This window comes from Chelonoidis abingdonii, chromosome 6, assembly GCF_003597395.2.
Source record: "Chelonoidis abingdonii isolate Lonesome George chromosome 6, CheloAbing_2.0, whole genome shotgun sequence".
NCBI classification, from domain to species: Eukaryota; Metazoa; Chordata; order Testudines; family Testudinidae; genus Chelonoidis; species Chelonoidis abingdonii.
In genome coordinates, this window is record NC_133774.1 from 96,974,131 (window position 1) to 96,995,528 (window position 21,398).

At 41.5% G+C, this 21,398-nt stretch overlaps 1 protein-coding gene across 3 annotated transcripts in view; it reads right to left on the minus strand.

The window, feature by feature from the left end:
- DOCK8 (dedicator of cytokinesis 8) overlaps window positions 1–21,398 on the minus strand; it is a 142,626-nt gene that overhangs the window by 87,560 nt on the left and 33,668 nt on the right. For all 3 annotated transcript variants that reach the window (XM_032801785.2, XM_032801786.2, XM_075067267.1), the window contains 7 exons: window positions 16,600–16,671; window positions 7,003–7,126; window positions 5,119–5,331; window positions 3,949–4,034; window positions 1,816–1,882; window positions 815–964; window positions 28–108 (listed from right to left, as the gene is read on the minus strand). In XM_032801785.2, the coding sequence (XP_032657676.1) occupies window positions 28–108; window positions 815–964; window positions 1,816–1,882; window positions 3,949–4,034; window positions 5,119–5,331; window positions 7,003–7,126; window positions 16,600–16,671 (793 nt within the window). The remainder of the gene's footprint in view (window positions 1–27; window positions 109–814; window positions 965–1,815; window positions 1,883–3,948; window positions 4,035–5,118; window positions 5,332–7,002; window positions 7,127–16,599; window positions 16,672–21,398) is intronic.

The following is a 21,398-nucleotide window of genomic DNA, read 5'->3' on the forward strand; positions in this document are numbered from 1 at the left end:
TAACAATCTTCACAGTATCATACTTACCTTCCCACCCTCACTTTCTTTTAGAACCATGTAGGGTTCAGCACAGTCTCCAATTTCTCCTTGCTGAAGGACTTTTTCAATCTATCAAAATATAGTAAAAGTATGAAAGCCATAAAAGGAAAACATATATGAAGAAAAATACAATATTTTGCTTTCGCTTCTCTGTAAGTAGGAAAGCGCTGGACTATTTCACACGGTTAGCCCAGTACTAATACTATTAATAAATTAAACAAATACATAATATAAAATGCCTGTGATTTTCTCTGTGGGATAATCCATCATAGTAATTCTCTAAGCTCCAAATCAGTGCTTAATAAGGAAGCAAAAAGAATGTCACTGCATTGTACTGAACCAGGGAAAAGCTAGTGTATCCTAAATGAAAAAAACAGCTCATATCAACCTCATTCGAGAGTTGAAACAAATACTTAAACACACCAAATCAACACTAAGTGGTAATTCACCGAAAACAAACTGTAATTCAAAATCAAATGGCTTATTTCATTTTGCTTTTAAATTTCTCTTGGATGGTGACAGAGAAATCTATTAACATTTATAGGAGTAGTATACGGAGCAGCAATATAACTGTCAGTTTGTGTGACAGAGATGTCAATAGATTTCTACTCCTGTGATATCAGTGTTATCAGAATATCTCTAAACAACTAAGCAACAAGAAATTCTTGTTGATTATTTTACTACCCTCTCTAAACTTCATCTTCATGAACCCAAACCATAGTTATAGTCAGAAAACATTAGAAACCAACAGAATGATACAGCCATTGCTACATACCTTTACCACTAGGTAGATATCAGAAGACGGGTAAGTGACGGAAAATACCGCAGATCTTGCCTGACTAGATGAATCAATGCAGGGGGTGTGAGATCGTAAGAATCCTTTGAACTGTTCTGAATTCAGGTCACAATGAAAATTCTCAGAGATCTTTAAAACCACAAAAAACAAAATTCCCATATAGTTATTTTCCATTGCAAAGCAAAAGTGTATCAAAGGATAAAACATGGGAACATAAGAAGATAGATATAAAAAGAGTTAGAAAAGCAGTAGCCAGAACTGCAAAATTAATATGGAAACGCAAGTTTGCATGCATGTAAAATTCCTATTGATTTAAATGGATACAGGATTAGACCATTATGGTCCAATTCCACAAAGTGCTGAGCACCCCTAAGCTTAATGGGCCTAGTGGAGTCAGGGCCGGCTCCAGGTTTTTTGCCACCCCAAACAAAAAGAAACAAACAAACAAACAAACAAACAAAAGGGCCGGAATGCTGCCCCTTGAAAAGTGCCGCCCCAAGCACATGCTTAGGACACTGGTGCCTAGAGCCGGCCCTGAGTGGAGTTGAGACCACTCAGCACCTTACAGCGGACTCGATACATTTCAGGACTAGGTCCTTAATTTTTCAGAGTGAAACCAGTTTTGCAAAGGGCGGTTCTGTAAAGAGGGGATCACAAATAGCCACACAACACATTTTTGTGCAACATGCTCCATGTAAATTGAAGATCATCTGCTGCAAGCATTTCATACACGCAAATTCCAGCCGAACAAGCACAACAGCAGATTTTTACCATACTTCCAGTAAACCAGGGTAAATCGCCCATTTTTGGCAACGTACCATGAATTGTAACTTCAAAAGACAAGTCACAAAAAGTACAGAGCCAAATGTCCTAGCTTTTTCAAATGTCAATGAAATTCAGCTGAAAAAAGAACAGACTATTAGCCAATACATTACTAATATTTTATTACTGTCCTTTGCTCTGCTCTACTGCACTCTCACCTTTTTCCTTTCTTTTACATCATAGAGGGCTATGCATGCAAACAGTGGTTCTATTTCTATATCAAATCTGTTGAGGAAAGAGACACACAGCATTAATACTTCACCCTTGTGTCCGTGCATATTCAAAAGTAAAGGCTCTATTTTACCTGCTGTTTCCTTTATGAGGAAAGGAGAGATGGGCATGAGACACAAAGTTTAGATCCAGATCCCAATTCTTCCAAACTTTGGGAGATTTATGGGTCTGTGTCATAAGTAGATAGGTAAGGGTTAATTTTCTTTTACCTGTAAGGGGTGGACAGGGGGGAATCAAGCACCTGACCAGAGGACCAATCAGAGAACTGGATTTTTTTTTAAAGTCTGGGAGGGAAAGGAACTCGGGGTCTTTTGTTTCTCCTGGCTATGGATTGAAACAGCTTTTCTGCTAACTCCAATCTTCTTTCTAATATTCTACTATCAAGTGTGAGTACAAAGGAAACCAAGCAATAGGCTGTTATGTGCTTTGGTTTGTATTTACATGGGTGTAATTGCTGGACTGGTTTAAATTGGCTATTTTTTGAATCAGACTGTGTATTCCTAATTCTTATAAGCAAGAGCCTGTAATTGACATCTTAATGCAGTGGGTTATATTTTTCTGTATTTTCTTTCTTTTTATATAAAGTTTCTTTTTAAAACCTGGTTGAGGTTTTTGGTTTTTTCTCTGGTGAGGCTACAGAAAAGGGGGGTGGAAAATCTCTTTATGTTAGCTTTACTAGGTTTGAATGCATCGCCTCAGGGGGAGGGTGATTTCCCTCTTTGTTTTGCCTTCAAGGAGTTAAGTACTGCATCGCCCAGGCTCACCCAGGGAGGGAAGCTGGGGAGCAGATAACGAGGAGACAAGGGGGAGGAGCTTGTTTTCCCATTTGAGATAGGGAGACCCAGGGGTTCTGGGTCTTGGGGGTCCCCCAGGGAAAGGTTGGGGTGACTTGGGGTGACCAGGAGCCCTAAAATCTTGGTTGGTGGCAGCGAGATCAGAGCCAAGCTGGGTATAAGCTTGGGGGAGTTCATGTTAAGCCCCCAAATTTTGGATGCTAAGGTCCAGATTTGGGACAGAGGCTTTACCACAGTCTGGGATTTTTGTTTTAGCCTTTAGAGAGACCAGGTGCCTGGTTCTCTTGTCTGTTAAATCTGCTTTGCACTCAGATGGCATTTTCTGCCTGGTAAAGGATTTCTCCACTGTGGGAGACTCCTCTTCCAGTGGCACATTGATTCCTATGCCACCCCAACTCCCAGCCTCTGGTGTAAGAGATGTGCCTGGAAGAAAGGGGGCATGGGCAGAGCATTCCTACACCCTAATGATCCCTGATTGCCATAATAGCTTTGGGGGGTGTTAGCAGCTGGCACAGTTTAGAACGGCTTTGAGGTTACTGTCAGTTAAGTATGGAGGACTGATTCTTGTTGGTCTGATGTTGTGAGAAGCTGTGGCTAAGTTGCATTTTCACCTAGGCTAGTGTCATTAATTTAAGTCAGTGTTAATCCCTATGGATATTAGTCACATCTCTGAAAATCTAGTTCATCTTCAAATAAGAGGGTCTATGATGATGCAGTCATTACTCTTGTCATGCTCAAATGGCATTTGGCAGGACTTTCACATTCACTATTTCTTGAAATTCACAATCATTTCTGAAGTAATGTCCTCTAATAAAATGTAAGCGCACACACAGATGACTCCAAGAGGAGCAGGAGAGAAATTGGCTATCTGCCTGTACTTTCTCATGTTTTCAGAAAAACAATCATAGACATGAATAACAAAAATAAGCAGATTCCTGGCACAGATTGCTTCCCGATTTAAAAAAATCCGATAACACACACACACAAAGACCAAATGAGTTTGCTCTTATTACATGGTTTGGGGTTTTTTTTTTACCCCATTGTCCCCTTGACAGTCTGAACAGTTCTTTAACTGCAGATGGACAATTTCTTTACAAGTATCAGCCTAAGATAGAACAAGAAATCCAAACGGACCTTTGACATTAAAGATGTCTTATAATGGGTGCTAGTGAAATATATGCCAGCTGATATACAAGTTTTCTACACCACAAAAGAATAAGCATGTGATGGTCACATGAATCCTGAAAGAGACAGAAGAACACTTACTTCAGTGTCTGCAGCTTCACCAAAATCCTGTTGCCCAGATGTTCCTTCGGGCAGTCTGGAATGGGTCGTATCTCCACTGCATCCTCCTATTATTAACCACATTATTAGACACTTACTAATTACGTATGGAACCCTCACACTTAGTGTAACCAGATAATTACTATAAACAAACTGATTGCAATGTATTGCCTTCATTGAAGAGTGTTCTCCCTCACACAGAGGAAAGTAAAAACTGACATTTAATTTGGGGCTGGAACCCACTACTATTCTGTGTTTGTACAGTGTCTAGTAAAATGGGGTCAAAAATAATAAATTTAAACAGATTTGGACCTTTGACCACAATGCCTGTATTTTCCACAAAAACCATTTAAAATAAAGGGGGCCACATGTTAGCACTCCCACTCTGATCCTAGCATAATACACATCCAAACATTCCCCTTCCATGGGTGTAAGAGAGTTGCAGACTTTATTGTCACTGCAAAAAAGGATGTGATTTTCAAATGAAGAGAGCTATCTCGATGCAAAATCCTAATGGAGACACAGCACAGGTACTTTTTACCTAGATCAAGCTAATCAAGACTGACACCTTTTTGCTCTGAAGACACAACCTAATCTTCAGTGGACTTTTTTCTTTTTTTTTTACCTCCTGTTAACTGTTTGCCTATTAATGGGCGGTACCCAACACCTCTGTAAAGGGCTAGAGTGGACACTTCCCACCCATTTGTTCCCCTAGAGTAAAGAATGTTTGTAGCCTTCTACACTGGGGTGAATTTCACTGAGCCTTAATGCTTCAGCTGGTATCACACATACCATACCCTATCCCATGTGGAAGTTAAGGGACAGGTGAATCAAATTTTGACTTAATTAATATGCTAAACGCAGCCAAATATTTACTTACAGTCAGACCACAACAGCCATATACAAAATGTCATCTGAATATCAGTCCATAGCTCATCCCTAGGGAAAATGTCCCCTCTGAATAAGGAGCAGCTGTGTCGCCAGAGAGGCTTGTGGCGCTTCCTTGGATCAGCAGACTCAGAGGCCATTACCTTCTGCAGGGAGCTCTAATTCCCATATTTATTAGCGTCAGAAGAAACTAAGATACTTTTTAAGATTTTCTATCTAAAAATGTGACACTCAAAGGCACATGTTGAAAGTCTCAGCGCCCACCTCGTCCATAGCTGGGTAGAGGGCAAAGAGCTCTGCATGCCTATTGGCTCGCCGTGCTTCTTCGTTCTGCCTTTCAAAGTCCTCCACACTAACATGCTGCAGCAGATTCTCCAGCCGTGGGTCAGGCTGAAGGCTGCGTAGATTAAAGTCACACGATGTGAGGGTGGTTCGTCCGGTCTCATCACAAAGTACATTTAAAGGCCTGGGAGCTTCCTGTTGAAGAGAGACACAAGACTGAAATCTCTACCAAAAAAGGATAACTTGGACACTGGAGCTACTCAGAGCTTGTTTTCATTGGGGTTATCCTCTTTCAAATACTTCCTCAAACTCACCCATGCTGCTAGGCCTGTATAACATTTGGCGACAAGTAGGCAGACAGCGTGCTATGACCATGGCTGATTACACGACTCGGTCCTTTCTGTTTCCTAGTACTCTGCACTTGCTGCTTCTCATAATAGGTTTAGATTATAAACTCTTTGGGGAAAGGGCAGTGATTCTGTAATGTGTTTGTACAGTGCCAAACACAACAGGTCCTCAATTCTTGACTGGGACCTTTAGGTCCTACCACAAATAATAGATAATATATTACAGTTACTTTGTAAAATTGATCTATTATGCATTACTGAAGACTTTTAGACCACTTTGTATCATTTAGATTTCTTTGCACTGTGGCTGGGAGTTACATTGTGAGATTGGAGCTGTACTGGGTATGGTGACTCTAGTACTCATGAGCTGGTACTACTGTTTAAAAGGACCCCAAGTAAAAACTCTGGTTGTGTATTAGGGTTTGCTGCTAGAGTTGGGGCAGTGATGAAGAAGCTAGGCTGTGTGCCTCTTCTTCTCCAGTCCTGCTTCTGGAGGGGAGTTGGGAGGATTGGGCCATGAGTTACCTTCCTCATTGGTCCCAAAGTTCAAGAGAGGGGGTAATGGGATAGGAGCTGCCTCACTCCTCAGTCCCACTGCTAGGAGTGGAGGGGAAGATCCAGCTGCAGTTTCTCTCCCCCTCCAGTCTCACTCAAAACTTTGCAGGTGTGAGGGAAGTCAGGTCATGAGTTGCTGAGACTATATGGGACCCAAAAGCCTAGTGATCTAGGCAGTTCCTTCTTTAACGTGGCTCTGTGCTCAAGAAGGATGACAGGATGGTAAAATATGGTGGAAGAGAGTTATCTGTGCTCACTTTTGAAAACTGAAAGGAATCAGGTAATTGCATAGGTTAGAACAACAACAGTAATATGATTTGTACTTCATAACTTCAACTACACTGGGCCAGATTTATCTCAGGTCAGTATCACTTGCTGCTCCTGACCTTGGCAGAAGCCACCTCTGCAACATAATTTCTCGAAGGAGGGGGGCAAACAAAAAGAACTAAAACCTTCCCTTCTACATTACCCCAGCTGGATGCCAGCACAGTCAGTGCAGTCCAGGGAAACAGTGAAGCAGTACATGTCCTCCTCCACCACCAGCGGGGCTTGAGTTTATTGAAGACAGTGGCAAAACTTCTACTGTTTTCAATGGTGCAAGATCAGCTCCAAAGCTGCATGTGTATGCATACACTGGGGCTGAAAACTCAGGGGGACAGTCACAGATGCAACACTGCCTGCCCTCTATTGAGGTCAACACCCCTTGAGGTGCAGTGGGCCTGGCTGGTGCTAGGAGGGGTTTTTACTCATCAATGCCATGAGCTTGCCTCAACATACTTGCACTCTAGCAGTGGTTACAGAACTTCGCCTTAAAGGCACATATGCATAAACAATGTGCACATTAGAGTTATACTGCAAAACATAAACAAAGCATAACATACAAACAACTATATTGCTTAGAGAGCCTTCTTTAAAGGAAGGTAGGATATCTGAGAATCTAATTTAAATAGACGAAGAACAATACCTGATAGCTGGCATCACTGCAATCCAATGTTTCCGATTCGAAAGTTTGTTTTGGAAGGGTCTTATGAAAATCCCTTCGGGATCCCTTTTTTTTAAAGGTGCAAGTTTCTGAATTTCCTTGGTTTCTTTAAACAACACAAGCCGGCCAGTGAGGATATTGGGAGAGTTAATGAAAATAAAATAAAAAACAAAGTAAGTAAATAAAAAAGGTTCCATTTGAAGTATTTTTGCATGAGGGCAGTGCGGCACTGCTGTAATGGGTTAAAGAATGCTATGTTTATTTGGGGTACCACTCCGTTTGCAGGCTCTTTTCATAATAATGTTTTTTAAAAGAATCCTACGTTTATATCACTATTTGCAGAGAAAGGAGCACTGCAACTCAACTCTTACCCAGTGTAGTTAACAGAAGAGCCTGATGTGGGCACAATTCCTACAACTGGCTCCTCAAAGGCTCCAGCTCCTACATGGTTTCATTTGAAGGTTCAGAACCCCGATTAAGAATATTTGCATTCTGGCTGGTTCCCTGCTGGTGCAGTTACATTATAGGGAACACACTAGAAACTGGTCTCTTCTGAACTGCTGTTATGGTACTTCAGCTTCAATTTGTTGCATCAGAAGACACAACTAAGGCAACCCAGCACAAGTAGCCAGCACTATTTGGCCTCTTCAAACTGTGCACTTGTACAGTTATACAGAGTAGGAAATGTATCGTTAACTCTGATTTTTGAAAAGCCAGATAAAAGCAGAGAGGAAAAATAACTAGCATGTGGTAGCACCTCCAATAACCAAAACATAATTTAATAAATTGTGATTATTTAGTATCAAAACCATCAAAACGTGGTATGGAAGAAAAGTCTGTATAAGAAATCCTATCTGTAAATGTTATCAACAAAATATGACTTTAATGACCACAATGGTCAAGTGCAGAAGAGGTCAAACAAAAAAACGTATTAGTGGATGTGTTGGAATGTGCACTTTAAATAAGAACCACTGCTAGGTGTCAAGCAGATCCTATGATACAGCATGTGCTGACATAATCCATACTACAGTATATTAAAGTGCAATAATTTATAAATCCAGCAACCCTGATGACAAGAGTGTTCTACAGTAAGGATTCCAAACACTACATCTCACAATAGTGACACGGCAGTATTCAGCACATTATTATAGAAGACTGCAGTATACTTTGTAGAAGGAAGCACTCACCTACTATGGATTGCAAGTGGACTCATTCAGTGAACTGACACTTAAATTACAGCATTAAAATCTAAGGTTTAATGACTGGGCCACATTCAATGATAGCGTAGGTCAGTGGTTCTTAGCTTGCAGCCCAATCGACACACAGCTGCAGCCCATGTGACACTTTCAGGGCCATGCAGGTAGTATTGGATGCAGCCCACGTAACACATCATGGGTCACATATGTGGCTCATGATGGTAACTGAAGTTGAGAACCACTGGCGTAGATGGTTACAATAGTTTAAGTTAGGTACTCTATAAGCAGCTGAGGTGTGTGACATGCCACTTGTAAGGTATACTGTTGGAATTCATTCAATTTTATCTAGGTTCTTCTGCCATGATCATCACTGTAATACCATAAGGGTACAGCTAGGAGTGAGCCTCCCAGCCTGGGCAGACAGACTTGTGCTAGTGGGGCTTGCGCTAGCATGCTAAAAATAGCTGTGTGGACACTGTGGCACCAGTTCAAGCCTGCCCCACCCCGAGTCAAAGCTCAGATAGCCGTCTGTCTCCAAGCTCTCTCCTTACTGGAACCCTGTATGTTGCAAACTGGTGTGTCAAATGCAGTTAGGGGAATGGTCTTATGTACTGACCTTTACAAGTCACATTTAGTACTGTTTTTGGGTTTAAATCAGACCATTAGGTCTAATCTAGGTCTGATCTAACCTAGTATTTTTGTCTTGGTTTCATCTGCATAGCCCATGTTAAAATTTATAGGAATTATGAGTTACATTCCCATGCATCTCAACGAAAATATTATCCTAACTGCCTCAACAAGGTTAAGATATGCCATAGAAATGAATTCAGGACTTATAATGACATTGTTGAGATGATAGTATCTCTTGTTATTTTATTTTTAAAGGCCATCTCACAGGTGTCAGAATCAGTACGCATCCCAGATCTAGGACAACGTGTTGTCTTGCAGTAAATAATACGGAAGCTGGAACTGTGCTTAGTTTAATCAGGGACTGAAAATGACCGCACCCTCATAAAGCAGTCTGACCAAAATCCAAGAGACCTCTTCAGTTCACAAGTTTCATAGCACAACTCTACTATATTGTTTGGTTGGTCTGGTTGATTTAAGTACAATTTATTCAAATACTTATTATACATTACAATTCCCTCTTAATTCTGAAGGGATATTTAGTAAACTTAAGAGCTGTAAGAATGAGATCTTTATTGAGGATACTGAGAGGCCAATATTACTTGCTGAAAGATATGTGCTCAGGAACAGCCTGGCCCGCATGCACATCAAACTGGCTACCTCATGAGTCCTGACCCTCTTTCTCCAGGGCCACCCATTATACTACAAAGATGATCTCCCAATACTATGCATAGATAAATGTGTTGATCCTAAGACACATGCTGCTTTTTTTGTTTGTTTCAAATGGCACTCCCTTGTATTTTATTTAACGTAGCACACCTAATACATTCTGTATTTGATATGTTAAAAGGCAGGCACAGTCTCATCTACCCTCAACTTGCTCACTCAGTGGCCTTTTGCTGTGGAAAACAAACAGAAATGTCTAACAATGGCATTGCTGGAATAACTGCAAACTAATTGTCAGAAAAGAACAGTACAGACTACTGCTCTCCCAGGTTCACTTCCCAGCTTAAGTATCACAATTTTGACAAGCAACAGGATCTCTGGGTGAAGTGCATATAAAGAGGTAGGATGGAAGGCAAAAGGGAGCATAAAATGATGAAGTGCTGCAGATCAGAAGGGTGAAACAACAGCAAGTTTGAACTCTGATTCAGCAGGCAACAAATTCCTTAGCACAATTCAACAATATTTGGGGAAGGTTGCTGTGGTGCTAATTATTCCCTGCTGCTGTTGGCAATTGTGCCAAATACTGTAGCAATGTCATGGTTTCATTTATAACATTGTTCAAGAGAGAAATTAGGAATAAAGAAGTAGATATCATGAAACAGGATTAGTCATTTAAACAGAAATTTAACGAGTTCAGAGCTCTGTTGAATAATTTTAACAGTAAAGTCTTCTACATTCAGCATGATATTTATGAAGTATCCGAGTGACATTTTTAGTGCCATCTCAGGAATGCATACATTTTGATATGTTCTATACTAACTTTTAATAGCCATTCTCCTTCTCTCAGTTACAATATTCTGATTTGCTCAGCTTCCTTTCCATAACCTTTCCAAAGCAACAACTAAGCACCCTAATGCCTTGCATAAGTCATAATAAGTAATTATGGATCAGGAAGACACTTTTTTTGTCATTACATTTGGGGAGTAACTGAATTATATGCACCAATGTGTTTTAATTTTAATTGTTTACCAGTTCACTGAGAATGTAAAATGAAGTCATAAAAGAGAAGGCACCATTCCTTGACATCCCTGCTCTCCTTGAGTGTGACCTTGTTCTGGAAGTGCCTTAATCACCCAGGATGATAGACAGGAACTCTAAGCTGTTTTATTTTAAAGCCCCTAACATTCAAAAAGAGGTTTTATTGTTCCTGGAGGTAAAGCAAGAAACCATCAAAAACTCAGCAAACAGTTTTAATTATTCAAGTGCTTAACTTTCTTGTCAACTACTGAACATACCAGAAATTACTTTTTTTTTCCTCCTGCTTCTCCAAAATTTTCATGGAAAATACTCATTTTGAAAAGTTTTTCTAATATCACCACATGATGGCACTTAACACTGACAAAGTGACAAGCCCTATTTTCAGTGAACAGCCCAGACTGCTGCCCCAGAAGAAGACATTCCCCCTCTAAGGAGTAAAAGCAGAGCCTTCCCAACTGCTATAGCAGCCTCTGGGCTGAACAGCCCCCACAGCGATCACCACACTCCCAGTTAATGGTGGGGAATGACAGCAGTTATGGATCTACCAGCTATCCAGTTGTGGATGGTGGTCAATATTCAATAACATGCAAGAAACCTCCAGTGGACAATTATGGAAAATCTTGCAGTGGGGAGCATCAGAAATAAGTAGTCAGTATAACTATGTTGCTATGGGGTGTGGATTTTTCACACCACTGAGTGATGCAGTTATATTCATAGGTCTGTAGTGTACACCAGACCCAAGCAACTCCATTTTTCCTCCCTGATTGAATCCTGATCTGACAATTTCTGCTGCCTCGTCTACATCTCTTTCTCTTCTTCAACCCCATCCCTCACTCCACCCTCTTGTCTCTCTTCGCAGGAACATTCCAATTTCTTTTAGGAGAAAGTTGACAAATGACATTAGCTGCCTCATTAATCCACATCCCTGAAGGGTGTTTTTCTACCACCCCTTTATCTGCTTCCTAGATCTTCTGACCCTCTTCCGTTCCTTTCAGTTGTACATCACCACTCCCTGCAGCTTCCAGTTTAGAGGAAAAGTGGGTGTGAAGAGAGCTCCTCAGTCCTCTATGTCAGAGGTCTCAAACTGTGGGTTGGGACCCCAAAGTGGGTCACAACCCTGTTTTAATGGGGTTGCCATGGCTGGCAATAGACTTACTGGGGCTGGAGTCCTAGCCCAAGCCCCACTACCTGGGGCAAAAGCCAAAGTCCGAGCCCCACAGCCTGCAGCCAAAGCCCAAGGGCTTCAGTTCTGGGCAGCGGAGCTCAGGCTTCAGCTTCAGCGCTGGGCTGTGGAGCTCAAGTTACAGGCCTTCCCACCTGGGTCTGAAGCCCATGGGCTTTGGCTTTGGTCCCCCCTGCCTGGGGCAGCAGGGCTTGGATGGGCTCAGGCTTTGGTCCTTCCTTCTGGGGTCATGTAGTAATTTTTGTTGTCAGAAGGGGGTCACAGTGCAATGAAGTTTGACAACCACTGCTCTATTTATTGGGCCCAAGGAACTGTGGTTGGCCAGGCATAAATTAGAGAAGCCTTTGAGTGGCATACATCTCCACTCGTTCTCAGCTCAACGTTGAGCCAACCATGTATCCATGCACATATACATATTATATATATGTAGCAGAAACATATACACATGCAAAATACTTTTGTACATCTGAGGATTTCAAAGAACTTAATAAATATTAAATAAGCCTGGATTGAGCATTGGCTTGCTAAACCCAGGGTTGTGAGTTCAATCCCTGAGGGGGCCATTTAGGGATCTGGGGCAAAAATCTGTCAGGGACGGTACTTGGTCCTGCTAGTGAAGGCAAGGGACTGGGCTCGATGCCCTTTCAAGGTTCCTCCCAGTTCTATGAGATAGGTATATCTCCATATTATATATTACAATTCCTTTCCAAATTGGGTATTATTATTATCTTTTTACAGATTTACCAATGCATAGTTAAATAACCTATTCAAGGTCACTGCAAGATAGTAGCAAAATCAGGAACAGAACAGAACCTATATTTTCTGGCTCCCAATTCTTACTTACTTTGATTCCTCAAATATTTTGATACAACTGTTCACTAAAAACACATATGTATTATTCCCTTTACCTGGATGACCAAGATAGTAAAACATACCATAAGCCTGAGCATGCATGTGTATAGGAAACAGTATTTGTATGACTTCATTTACATCTACATGTACATAATTAATTAGAGCATTTTGTAATATTCTACACATGCTACTGTCTATCTCCATTACTTTACAGCTTTGTCCATTTGTGCACACAGACAAATTTTACAAGGTAGTTCCTTTATAAATTAAATGAGGCATAAACGTGCAGGGCATTTACCAAAAAGAATTTGTAAAGGGAGTCACAGTTAGCTAGCATCCAGGCTCTGTGTAGTGTAGATATTCAGAGTGAAATGCACTGCTAGCTTGTCATTAGTAACTCTAGGGTTGCCAGGTGTCCAGTTTTTGAATGCAACACCCGGTCAAAAAGGGACCCTGGAGGCTCCAATCAGCACCACTGACCGGGTCGTTAAAAGTCCAGTTGGCAGCGCAGACAGGCTCCCTAGTCAGCTCTGCACAACTCCCAGAAAGCTGTCAGCATGTCCCTCTGGGTCCTAGGTGGAGGGACGGCCATTGTGGTTCTGCACGCTGCTCCCACCTCCAGCGCCAGCTCAGTAGCTCCCATTGACCAGGAACACCTCAACCCCCTGCCCCAGCCTGGAGCCCTCTCCTGCACCCCAAACTCCTCATCTCTGGTCCCATCCTAGAGCCTGCAGTTGGAGCCTTCTCGCATCCCAACCCCCTGCCCCAGCTCAGTGAAAATGAGCAAGTGAGCGAGGGTGGGGGAGACCGTGCAACAGGGGGAGGAGAGGATGGAGTGAACGGGGATGTGCCTCGGAGAAGGAGGAGCAGGGGGCGGGGCAAGGGTGTTTAGTTTTTTGTAAACAGGAAGCTGTCAACCTGTGACTCGTCTGATAATGTGTAAATGAATCCGCCAATGCTCATAAAAGTTTAGAGCCCATTTCTCCAGCACCTATGTACCTAAAACTCCTATTAACCTTAGTGAATAGTCTATGTATGAACTGCAGATCCATATAGAACAAAACTGGTCTTCAGCTGCTCCCAGGATCAGGGATGCACAGGATCTGGCTGGACCCAGAGATGGAGGCCTGTACTGTAGTGAGGGATGGGCCATAGAGGCCAGAATTAAGGCTGTCTGCAGAACTTCAGCTGGCATTCCACACTCTTGAATGTTTCACTCTGCAACCTGAACATTGTTAATGTTTTCTTTTGTTGGTTTGGCTGGGTTATTTTTATTTTTTATTTTATTTTATTTGGGTGTAATCCGAGGCATTTGGGAGTTGACAAGTTCTAAACAGATGTCAAATATTTACTGCTCCTCACCCAAGCAAACCAGTTTCAATATCCCATTGTCCCCTTTTTTAAAAATTATATTTAGGCTTGGCAGGATTTAGGCCCCCCGACCCCTTGCCACTGGCAAGTAGAGAGTTTGTGGCTCCCCTCAGCATCCCAGGCTCCCTGGGCAGCTCTTACCACTCTTACTACTGCCCGGCTCAGCTCCTGGCATGGCCAGGGGGTGGGGCACATGCAGAGACTTTAGAGCCCCGCCTCATGGCCACACTGGAAGCCTAAAGGGAAGAGGAGAAACAGAGGGTGGGGCCATGGAGGGGGCAGGGCTTCTGCATGTGTCCTGTTTAGAATTTTGAAAAAGTGGTTACCCTACTCTCAACTGTGCTGGGAGCCCCTGCGGGCTTGCTGTCAGCGTGGGGAGTCCCCTTCAGGCACACTGTCAGTGCAGCCCTACCCCTAATCCTGCCCTTAATTTCCTGCAACTGTGAAAATTCAGATCAATAAAAATTGGGAGGGAAATGCTTAAAACCCATAGTTTTGTGCAACTGAGAAAATTCAACCCCATAAAAATAATTTTAAAATGATTGAAAATAAAAAATTTGAAATGACAAAAAAAAAATAAAAATGGAATTCAGCCAAGCCTATCTATATGATAGGATTAATTTACCAATTGCCAAAAAAGGAGTTGCTAACAAACAATGCACTTCAGCCTGGATACCCACAGTAGACAGAGCACAGGTCCTAAAGGTGACTCCCTTTAATGTTTTTTAAAATACTCCTCAAAATAGCTAAGGGGAGTTGAGGCATTTAGCAACTCTCAGGCCATTGCTAATGGGGCTCTTAAGAGGTACGTCACTGACTTTGCACCTTGAATTGCACTGACCAATATAAACTGAGGAAATAGCTTTGCCACTGCTCAAAGTATTATCTGAAACAAGCAGCTGACTCTGACAGTATGCTAACAATGATATGACTGCAGTCAATTCTCATGGGAGAGAGAGAGACACAGAACTCATGCTTAGGCTACTGACGTGTTTCTCTTTCAAGTCTAGAGTGGAAGTCAGTTCATGTGAAAATTCTAAGTTGAGGTTAAAGAAATGACACACACAGCACAATTTCAATCCACATTTTGCTTCCAGTTATTTTGATAATATCAAATAAGTTAGTTTAAGTACAAAACAGATCGCTAACTGCTTTATTGCTGAAGGAGGTAAATCCAGAAATCCTACTTGACTAATACTGCTCTTGAACAAACTGCACTTGGTATAATCTGATGATTATTTGACACACTCCACAAGAAACTGTTTCCAGTGCACAGGCATGGTCTGGCAGCAGTGGAAGTCCACCCATAAATGATATTTCTGGCTTCGGTCCAGAAAAACATTTCAATCTGTTATGTGATAAGAGATCCTGAAATAATCTTTTAAACCTGGTTCTTTGGCGAAACCTACAAAGGTGACCGAGCTTTAGAAATTAAACCAGCAGGACAGATGTAATTCTTTCTCCACTTCTCCCCAAATCTTTAGAGATACTGGTTCAATAGCATTTTGAAAAACAAAATGTTTTAAAAATAGAGACTCTAAAAAGCTCTATTGCCTACAAAGGTCTTTAATCTAAGGGTATGTCCACATTGCACTCCCAGAGTTTGACTGCTGCTCATATAGACGTACCTGAACTAGCTTTAGTCCAGCTAGCTCACGTGCCAGAGCAGTGAAGTTGTGACAGCACCAGCATCAGCACAGGCTGTACAAGCCTGGCTGGAACCCTGGTGATTACTTGAGCAGCTCGTAAACATTAAAGCCACGCCCTTTCAGGCTTGACTGCTCCAGTCCAGTATCCAACCAACTAGATTAAAACTAGTTTAGATATCTCCACATGAGTTGCTATCAGATCCCGTGACTAGTTGTCTATATAAACATTTAAGTTTGTGTATATACCTTTGAACTCAATGGAAATACACATTTTTACTTCCTTATCCCATCTTACTTATAATGATATAAATGACATTTATCTAGAGATCTTTACCCTGACAGATCCCAAAGCAATTCACAAACATAAATAACATCTAAACTACTAACAGGGATTCTCTTCATCCACCAGTGAATTACAAACATCCCTGGGGTGAAACAGAAAAATGGTCTAACAGCAGACAGCAACACCACATATAGTTTAGGACAGGAAATGAAGAGTACCTTATCATATTTAGAAGGAAGACAGAATTTAAATAGAGAGAATGTTATTAGTCAGTTTGGGATTTGGTCAGGATTTTGTGAACGATGTCATGGGAATTTTAATGACCACTAGTGATCAGGACCTCCGTTTCACATCTCCTCCCAGAAGTGGAATATGTGACTCTATTTAAATAGTCACTTGGCTCATTGTGTGCAAATTAAAAATGAGTAGTATAATAAATACGCTATTCACATTGCACAGAAATCATTCATCACTTAATATTAAATGCTTCCCTCTGGATTTATTGTTATTCTATCAAAAAACTAAGCAGCAGCAAGAATTTTTAACTATAGTGCATCTGCCCAAACAAAACAAAAAGATTTAAAAATCACACTGAAAATGCACTCTTACCTTCAGCAATTCAAAATCCTCTTCTGCGGGATTAGTTATAACAACAAGTATTATGTTAAAATACAGCAAGGTATTTGCTGTTTAATTTGCAAATATGTAACTTACTTTCGATTCACAATCAGCCACTCCCGAATATATGTCTGAACACAATCCTTGACATGTGGATCCAATTCAACACTGGAAAGATAATAAAAAATACATGTTAATACTTTAAAAACATTGTCATGTCTGAGAAGGGGACGATTAATCTGTACTGCATGTGTTATCTTGCTGGAATTTTTGCTGCTGTTCTAGTTTTAACAGAATTAACTATTTACCACTGTAGGCACCTCATGACTACAAGACTAACGCAACGTTTTATGGCAACCATAAAATACTGCAAAACAAAAGAAAGTGTCCAGGCATGAAGGGAGGGTCTCAGACAGGATCACAGTCAGGGCAGCAAGCCCCTCCTGTCACTCATGCTACTACAGCTACATGGCTATTTTTAGCTGGTTAACTCCATCAGCACTAATGCAGGTATGTCTCCTTATGCTGAAAATTACATGTTACAGCTCCTGTGCAAACATACTCTAAATTAGCAAACAGTAAATTTCCTGTAACTGGTACAGCATTTTTTTGTTGTTTGGTTTTGATTTCAATTGGTTTGGCTGGTGGTCTGTCATCTCTGCTCTCTGTGCAGGACATCTCAGAGTGTACTGCCTTACGTGCTCCTGTGTGTGCATGTCCTCCAGGCCCTCTACCTCTTGCTCAGGCACTGGGGGATAGCTGTGAAGATTTTCTTAGGTACAGATACTACCATGGTAGATGTGGTTACGTTAAAAGCTGCTGTGTGCTCATAAATCAACGTTTGTTGAAGCTGGTTAGCTGAACTTGTCTCAAGCTAGTTACAAAAAACACGATTGTCTCTGTACCAGAGACAGGGTCTATAAAGACTTTACCCAGCATGAATCTATACATTCTTCCAGTGCAAAGAGAACACTGATATTCTTCACTAACACTGGGGCCTACTATCTAAAACCAACAGATTTTTTAAAAAAATTATTTTGCTACAGAATGAAACAGAGAGTAATATTTTTAATCATCTATCTCAGCAGGAACTCCAAACATCAGAGTATATTAATGGCTTCTAATCTGTCCCAGAAAAAAAGAGTTTATTATTATAAGTCACAACAATCTTTATCTTATTATATGGATTATTTTATATAAAATGATTTTTAAACAAAAAGCACCCTCTGTGCAAAATTTTACAGACTATTCCGGGATTTATATGCTGGAAGAAGCACTGGAATTATTCTCTGACACATTTTTAAACACTCTTTTTCATGTAATTCATTATGTGCTGCAAAACTAGATATTTCTTTCTCCATGTGAAAACCAAAAGGGAAAAAATATATTATCCACAATGAGGGGAAAAATAGGAAGAAAATACTTATATTTTAGTTCACGATTAATAAAAGTAGAGCAATTGCATAAGAAAATGTTTAACTTGGATCAATCATACGTGATTTTGAGCACAAGGTCTACATTTTAAAAGATGCTTGGTTGAGTGATTTCTAAGGATGTAACAAACAAGGCCAAATACTACTCTTGAGCCATATCCATAGAACCTCCACTGACAAAAATGGCAGTTGTGCGCTTGGATCAAAAGCAGCATATGGCCCTTTATGCTTGGATTTAATTGCCATCTCAATGTATAATACTAGGAGATCGTGAAAAATCTATATTAAATAAGTAGTGTGGATATGACTTAACTCAACAAAAGCAGATGAGGCTAAAAATCTATCCTTAGCTTGCCCAGGTCTGAGTATTATTGAAGGTACTGCTGCAGCACATTTGGAGTTCTCTCATGATTTGTGGGCACTTACACATACCAAAACAATTCTGATTTTAGGGATACCTATGCAACTCCAGATTTTTTCCATTTTCTGACTGGAGTTTAAATGAGGCCAGAATTTGACCCCTGGGGTCAGATTCTCAGTTTTGTTCTGTCCCCTTTGAACTTCCTGACTGGTGCAAAAGGCTAGAAAGCAACTAGATCTCCCCAGATGTAGAATTTCTGGAATGAACTAAATATAGAATTTCTTCCGCAATTAAATTTTTATGCTTTTTACTCAGGCACAAAACCAGTGAACAGGTTTTGCATTGTTAGTTTTCTGTGAAACATGGGAGATCTGTAGTGAAATGTTGCTGACTTCAAATTTATCTAGATGTGACTGCTTGCACACCAAAATTCAACTGGTGTGGTTCCATCTGTATGTTACACACTTGTATGTATAGTGAAACAACCCAACATGATACCAATTTGCAGAACAGTTTTTCACACCTATTCCACCCGAGTTGACCCATGACACATTTTGCTTTTGACTCTGCTAAAACCCATTAAAAAAATTCTCCAAGGCATCATTTTTTCCAGTTTAAAACATTCTACTGCTCATAATTTTAGTCTCTCTCTCTCTCTCTCTCTAGCTGCCTCGGGTATTTCCAGGATGCCCATCACCTGTATGAGAGCACCGCTAACAATATTTAATACTTATTCAAGATTTAATCTGATTTAAATCCCATTAAAGTCAATGGAAAGACTCTTAATGGTTTCATTGGGTATCAGCTCAGGTCCACTGGGCTTTACATGGTTAAAGTGATTTCCAGAGATTGCCAAATTTATCCTCACAAAACCCCTGTGAGGTAGATAGCTACGTAAGTATTATTATCTCCATGTTACTGACAGTGAAATTGAGAGAGGGGGACTTAGTGACTGGCCCAAGTTCACACAGCAAGTCAGTGGCCGAGCAAGAAACAGAACCCAGTTCCATGCTTAGTCCACTATGCTTTATCTGTATGTGACCACAAATGCCTCACACCCTCAACAGGTGGAGGAACCTGATGGGGCCAGCAGCAAAGGGGGACAGCCCCAGGAGCGAAGGAGGAAGATAGTTACTGAGGGCACCAAGTACCTCCCCACTCCCATGGAGTCTCTGGCACCCATTAGCTGGTTGAGACAAAAGGGATTCTGATTAGTCTGCATCTCCCAGCTCCAGGATTTAATCTGGAGCATGGAACATGCAGTAACCCATTGCAGCATCTGAAAGTTCATCCCTATATGACCACAAGGTGTTCAGAGCCACAGACAAATTAACGAGTGCCAAGCCATTCAGATGATCAGCTGCAGAGGTTCTTTTTGGCCTGTTCTTTTGTCTCTCTAATCAATTCGGTTGTGATCAAATTGTTTAGACACCAAGAAAGAAACTGTAATTTTTCTAAAGTTCACATTTAGCTTCTTAATACACTTTAACAACAAAAGTGAGCTACATTAAGAATTAACGGTGTGCCCTTTTCTATACACCCTACATTAGGCTTAAAAGAAATAGAATGCATACTGCTTCATTTTTTTTTTTTGAACTGTGGTCATTACCGGCCCTTTAGAAGAAAACTGCATCTCTTCTGTTTCTCTCTGAACTCTGAAATATCATAAAGGAGAGGAGCAGAGATGGGCCCAATTAGAACTCTGAATCCAAACATGCCCTGAACTTTGGGGCTGGTTTTGATCCAGATTCAAAACACAAAAAGGGACAAATTTACCTACAAGAAAGAGAAATTAATCTCTGGCCCTTTCCTTCTCCCAGAGTCTACTCTCATTGTTGCCATCTTTTTGAAGGAGAACCCACAGACCTCAACACCCTTACAGGCTGTATAGGGGACTACCAGCTGCACACTCTCCCACACTGCTTTTTGCAGGGGATCGCTGCCAGGTAACCCCTGCCACTACTTCTCCTGTAGCTGCCAACAATCCCTATCAAGCCAGGACGGATTCAGCTCCTACTTAGACCTGTTCTAGGATTTTTTTAAAACATCAGCAATTATGACTGTCCCCACACAGCCAAGCCCTATAGCACAGATGGGCCAGCAAGGACACAATCGGCTCCCTCACAGTTCCAGCAAGTGGCATTATTAGATCTCCCTGGAATCCTTGCATAGTTGCTAAGTCTTTGTCTTTCCCCCCTGCCCCCACCTGCACATTTTGGGCAAGCACTCTGGCTCCAAAAACACTTAGTCTGGCCTGAGCTTCCAGCATATCTGCTGCTGCAGCAGGAGTGGGCCTTTGCTACCAACGGAGCTGCACCAATGGCAGCCATCAAAATGAAATGATTTATTTTAATGACTCAGGATCAAATTCTGCACAGACTTACTAGATCAGAACCTATGTCTGCCGGGTGCTGAATGACCACCATTTCCTCTTTGCCAACTGGCAGCCAAGACAAAGCCATGACCAATGCTCTGTAAACCCAGGCAGACTAGGCACCAGAGGAAATGCCACCCACAGAAGATTTGACTGGCAGCACCTCCATTACTGCTGATTGGTTCAGATACACTATTGAAGTATGGAGGGCTGTCTGTACAACAATGGCCTGCTACTGAGACAGAGCCTGCCTTGTTCCAGCTTTGGACACAGATATGCTTCTGCCTTCCCTGACTCAGATACATGGTTCTGGGACCCATGGCTGAGGCATCCAGCTTCTGACCCTTGGTTTTGTTTCCTGACTTCTGCTCTGACTTCTAGACCTGACTGCACGCACCCCGCTTCCTGACACCTACCCGCTTTGCAACAGCTGTAGGACTTGCATGAGATAGACTGTAGGTGAGTGTAGAATTTGCCACTAGCTGCTTGATTCTTCAGCCTTTATATGCATGTAAATACCCCCTTAGGCTACGTCTACACTACAGGATAATTCCGAATTACATTAAACCGGTTTTATAAAACAGATATTATAAATTCGATTTCACGCGGCCACACTAGGCTAAGTAATTCGGTGGTGTGCGTCCATGGTCCGAGGCTAGCGTCGATTTCTGGAGCGTTGCATTGTGGGTAGCTATTCCATAGCTATCCCATAGTTCCCGCAGTCTCC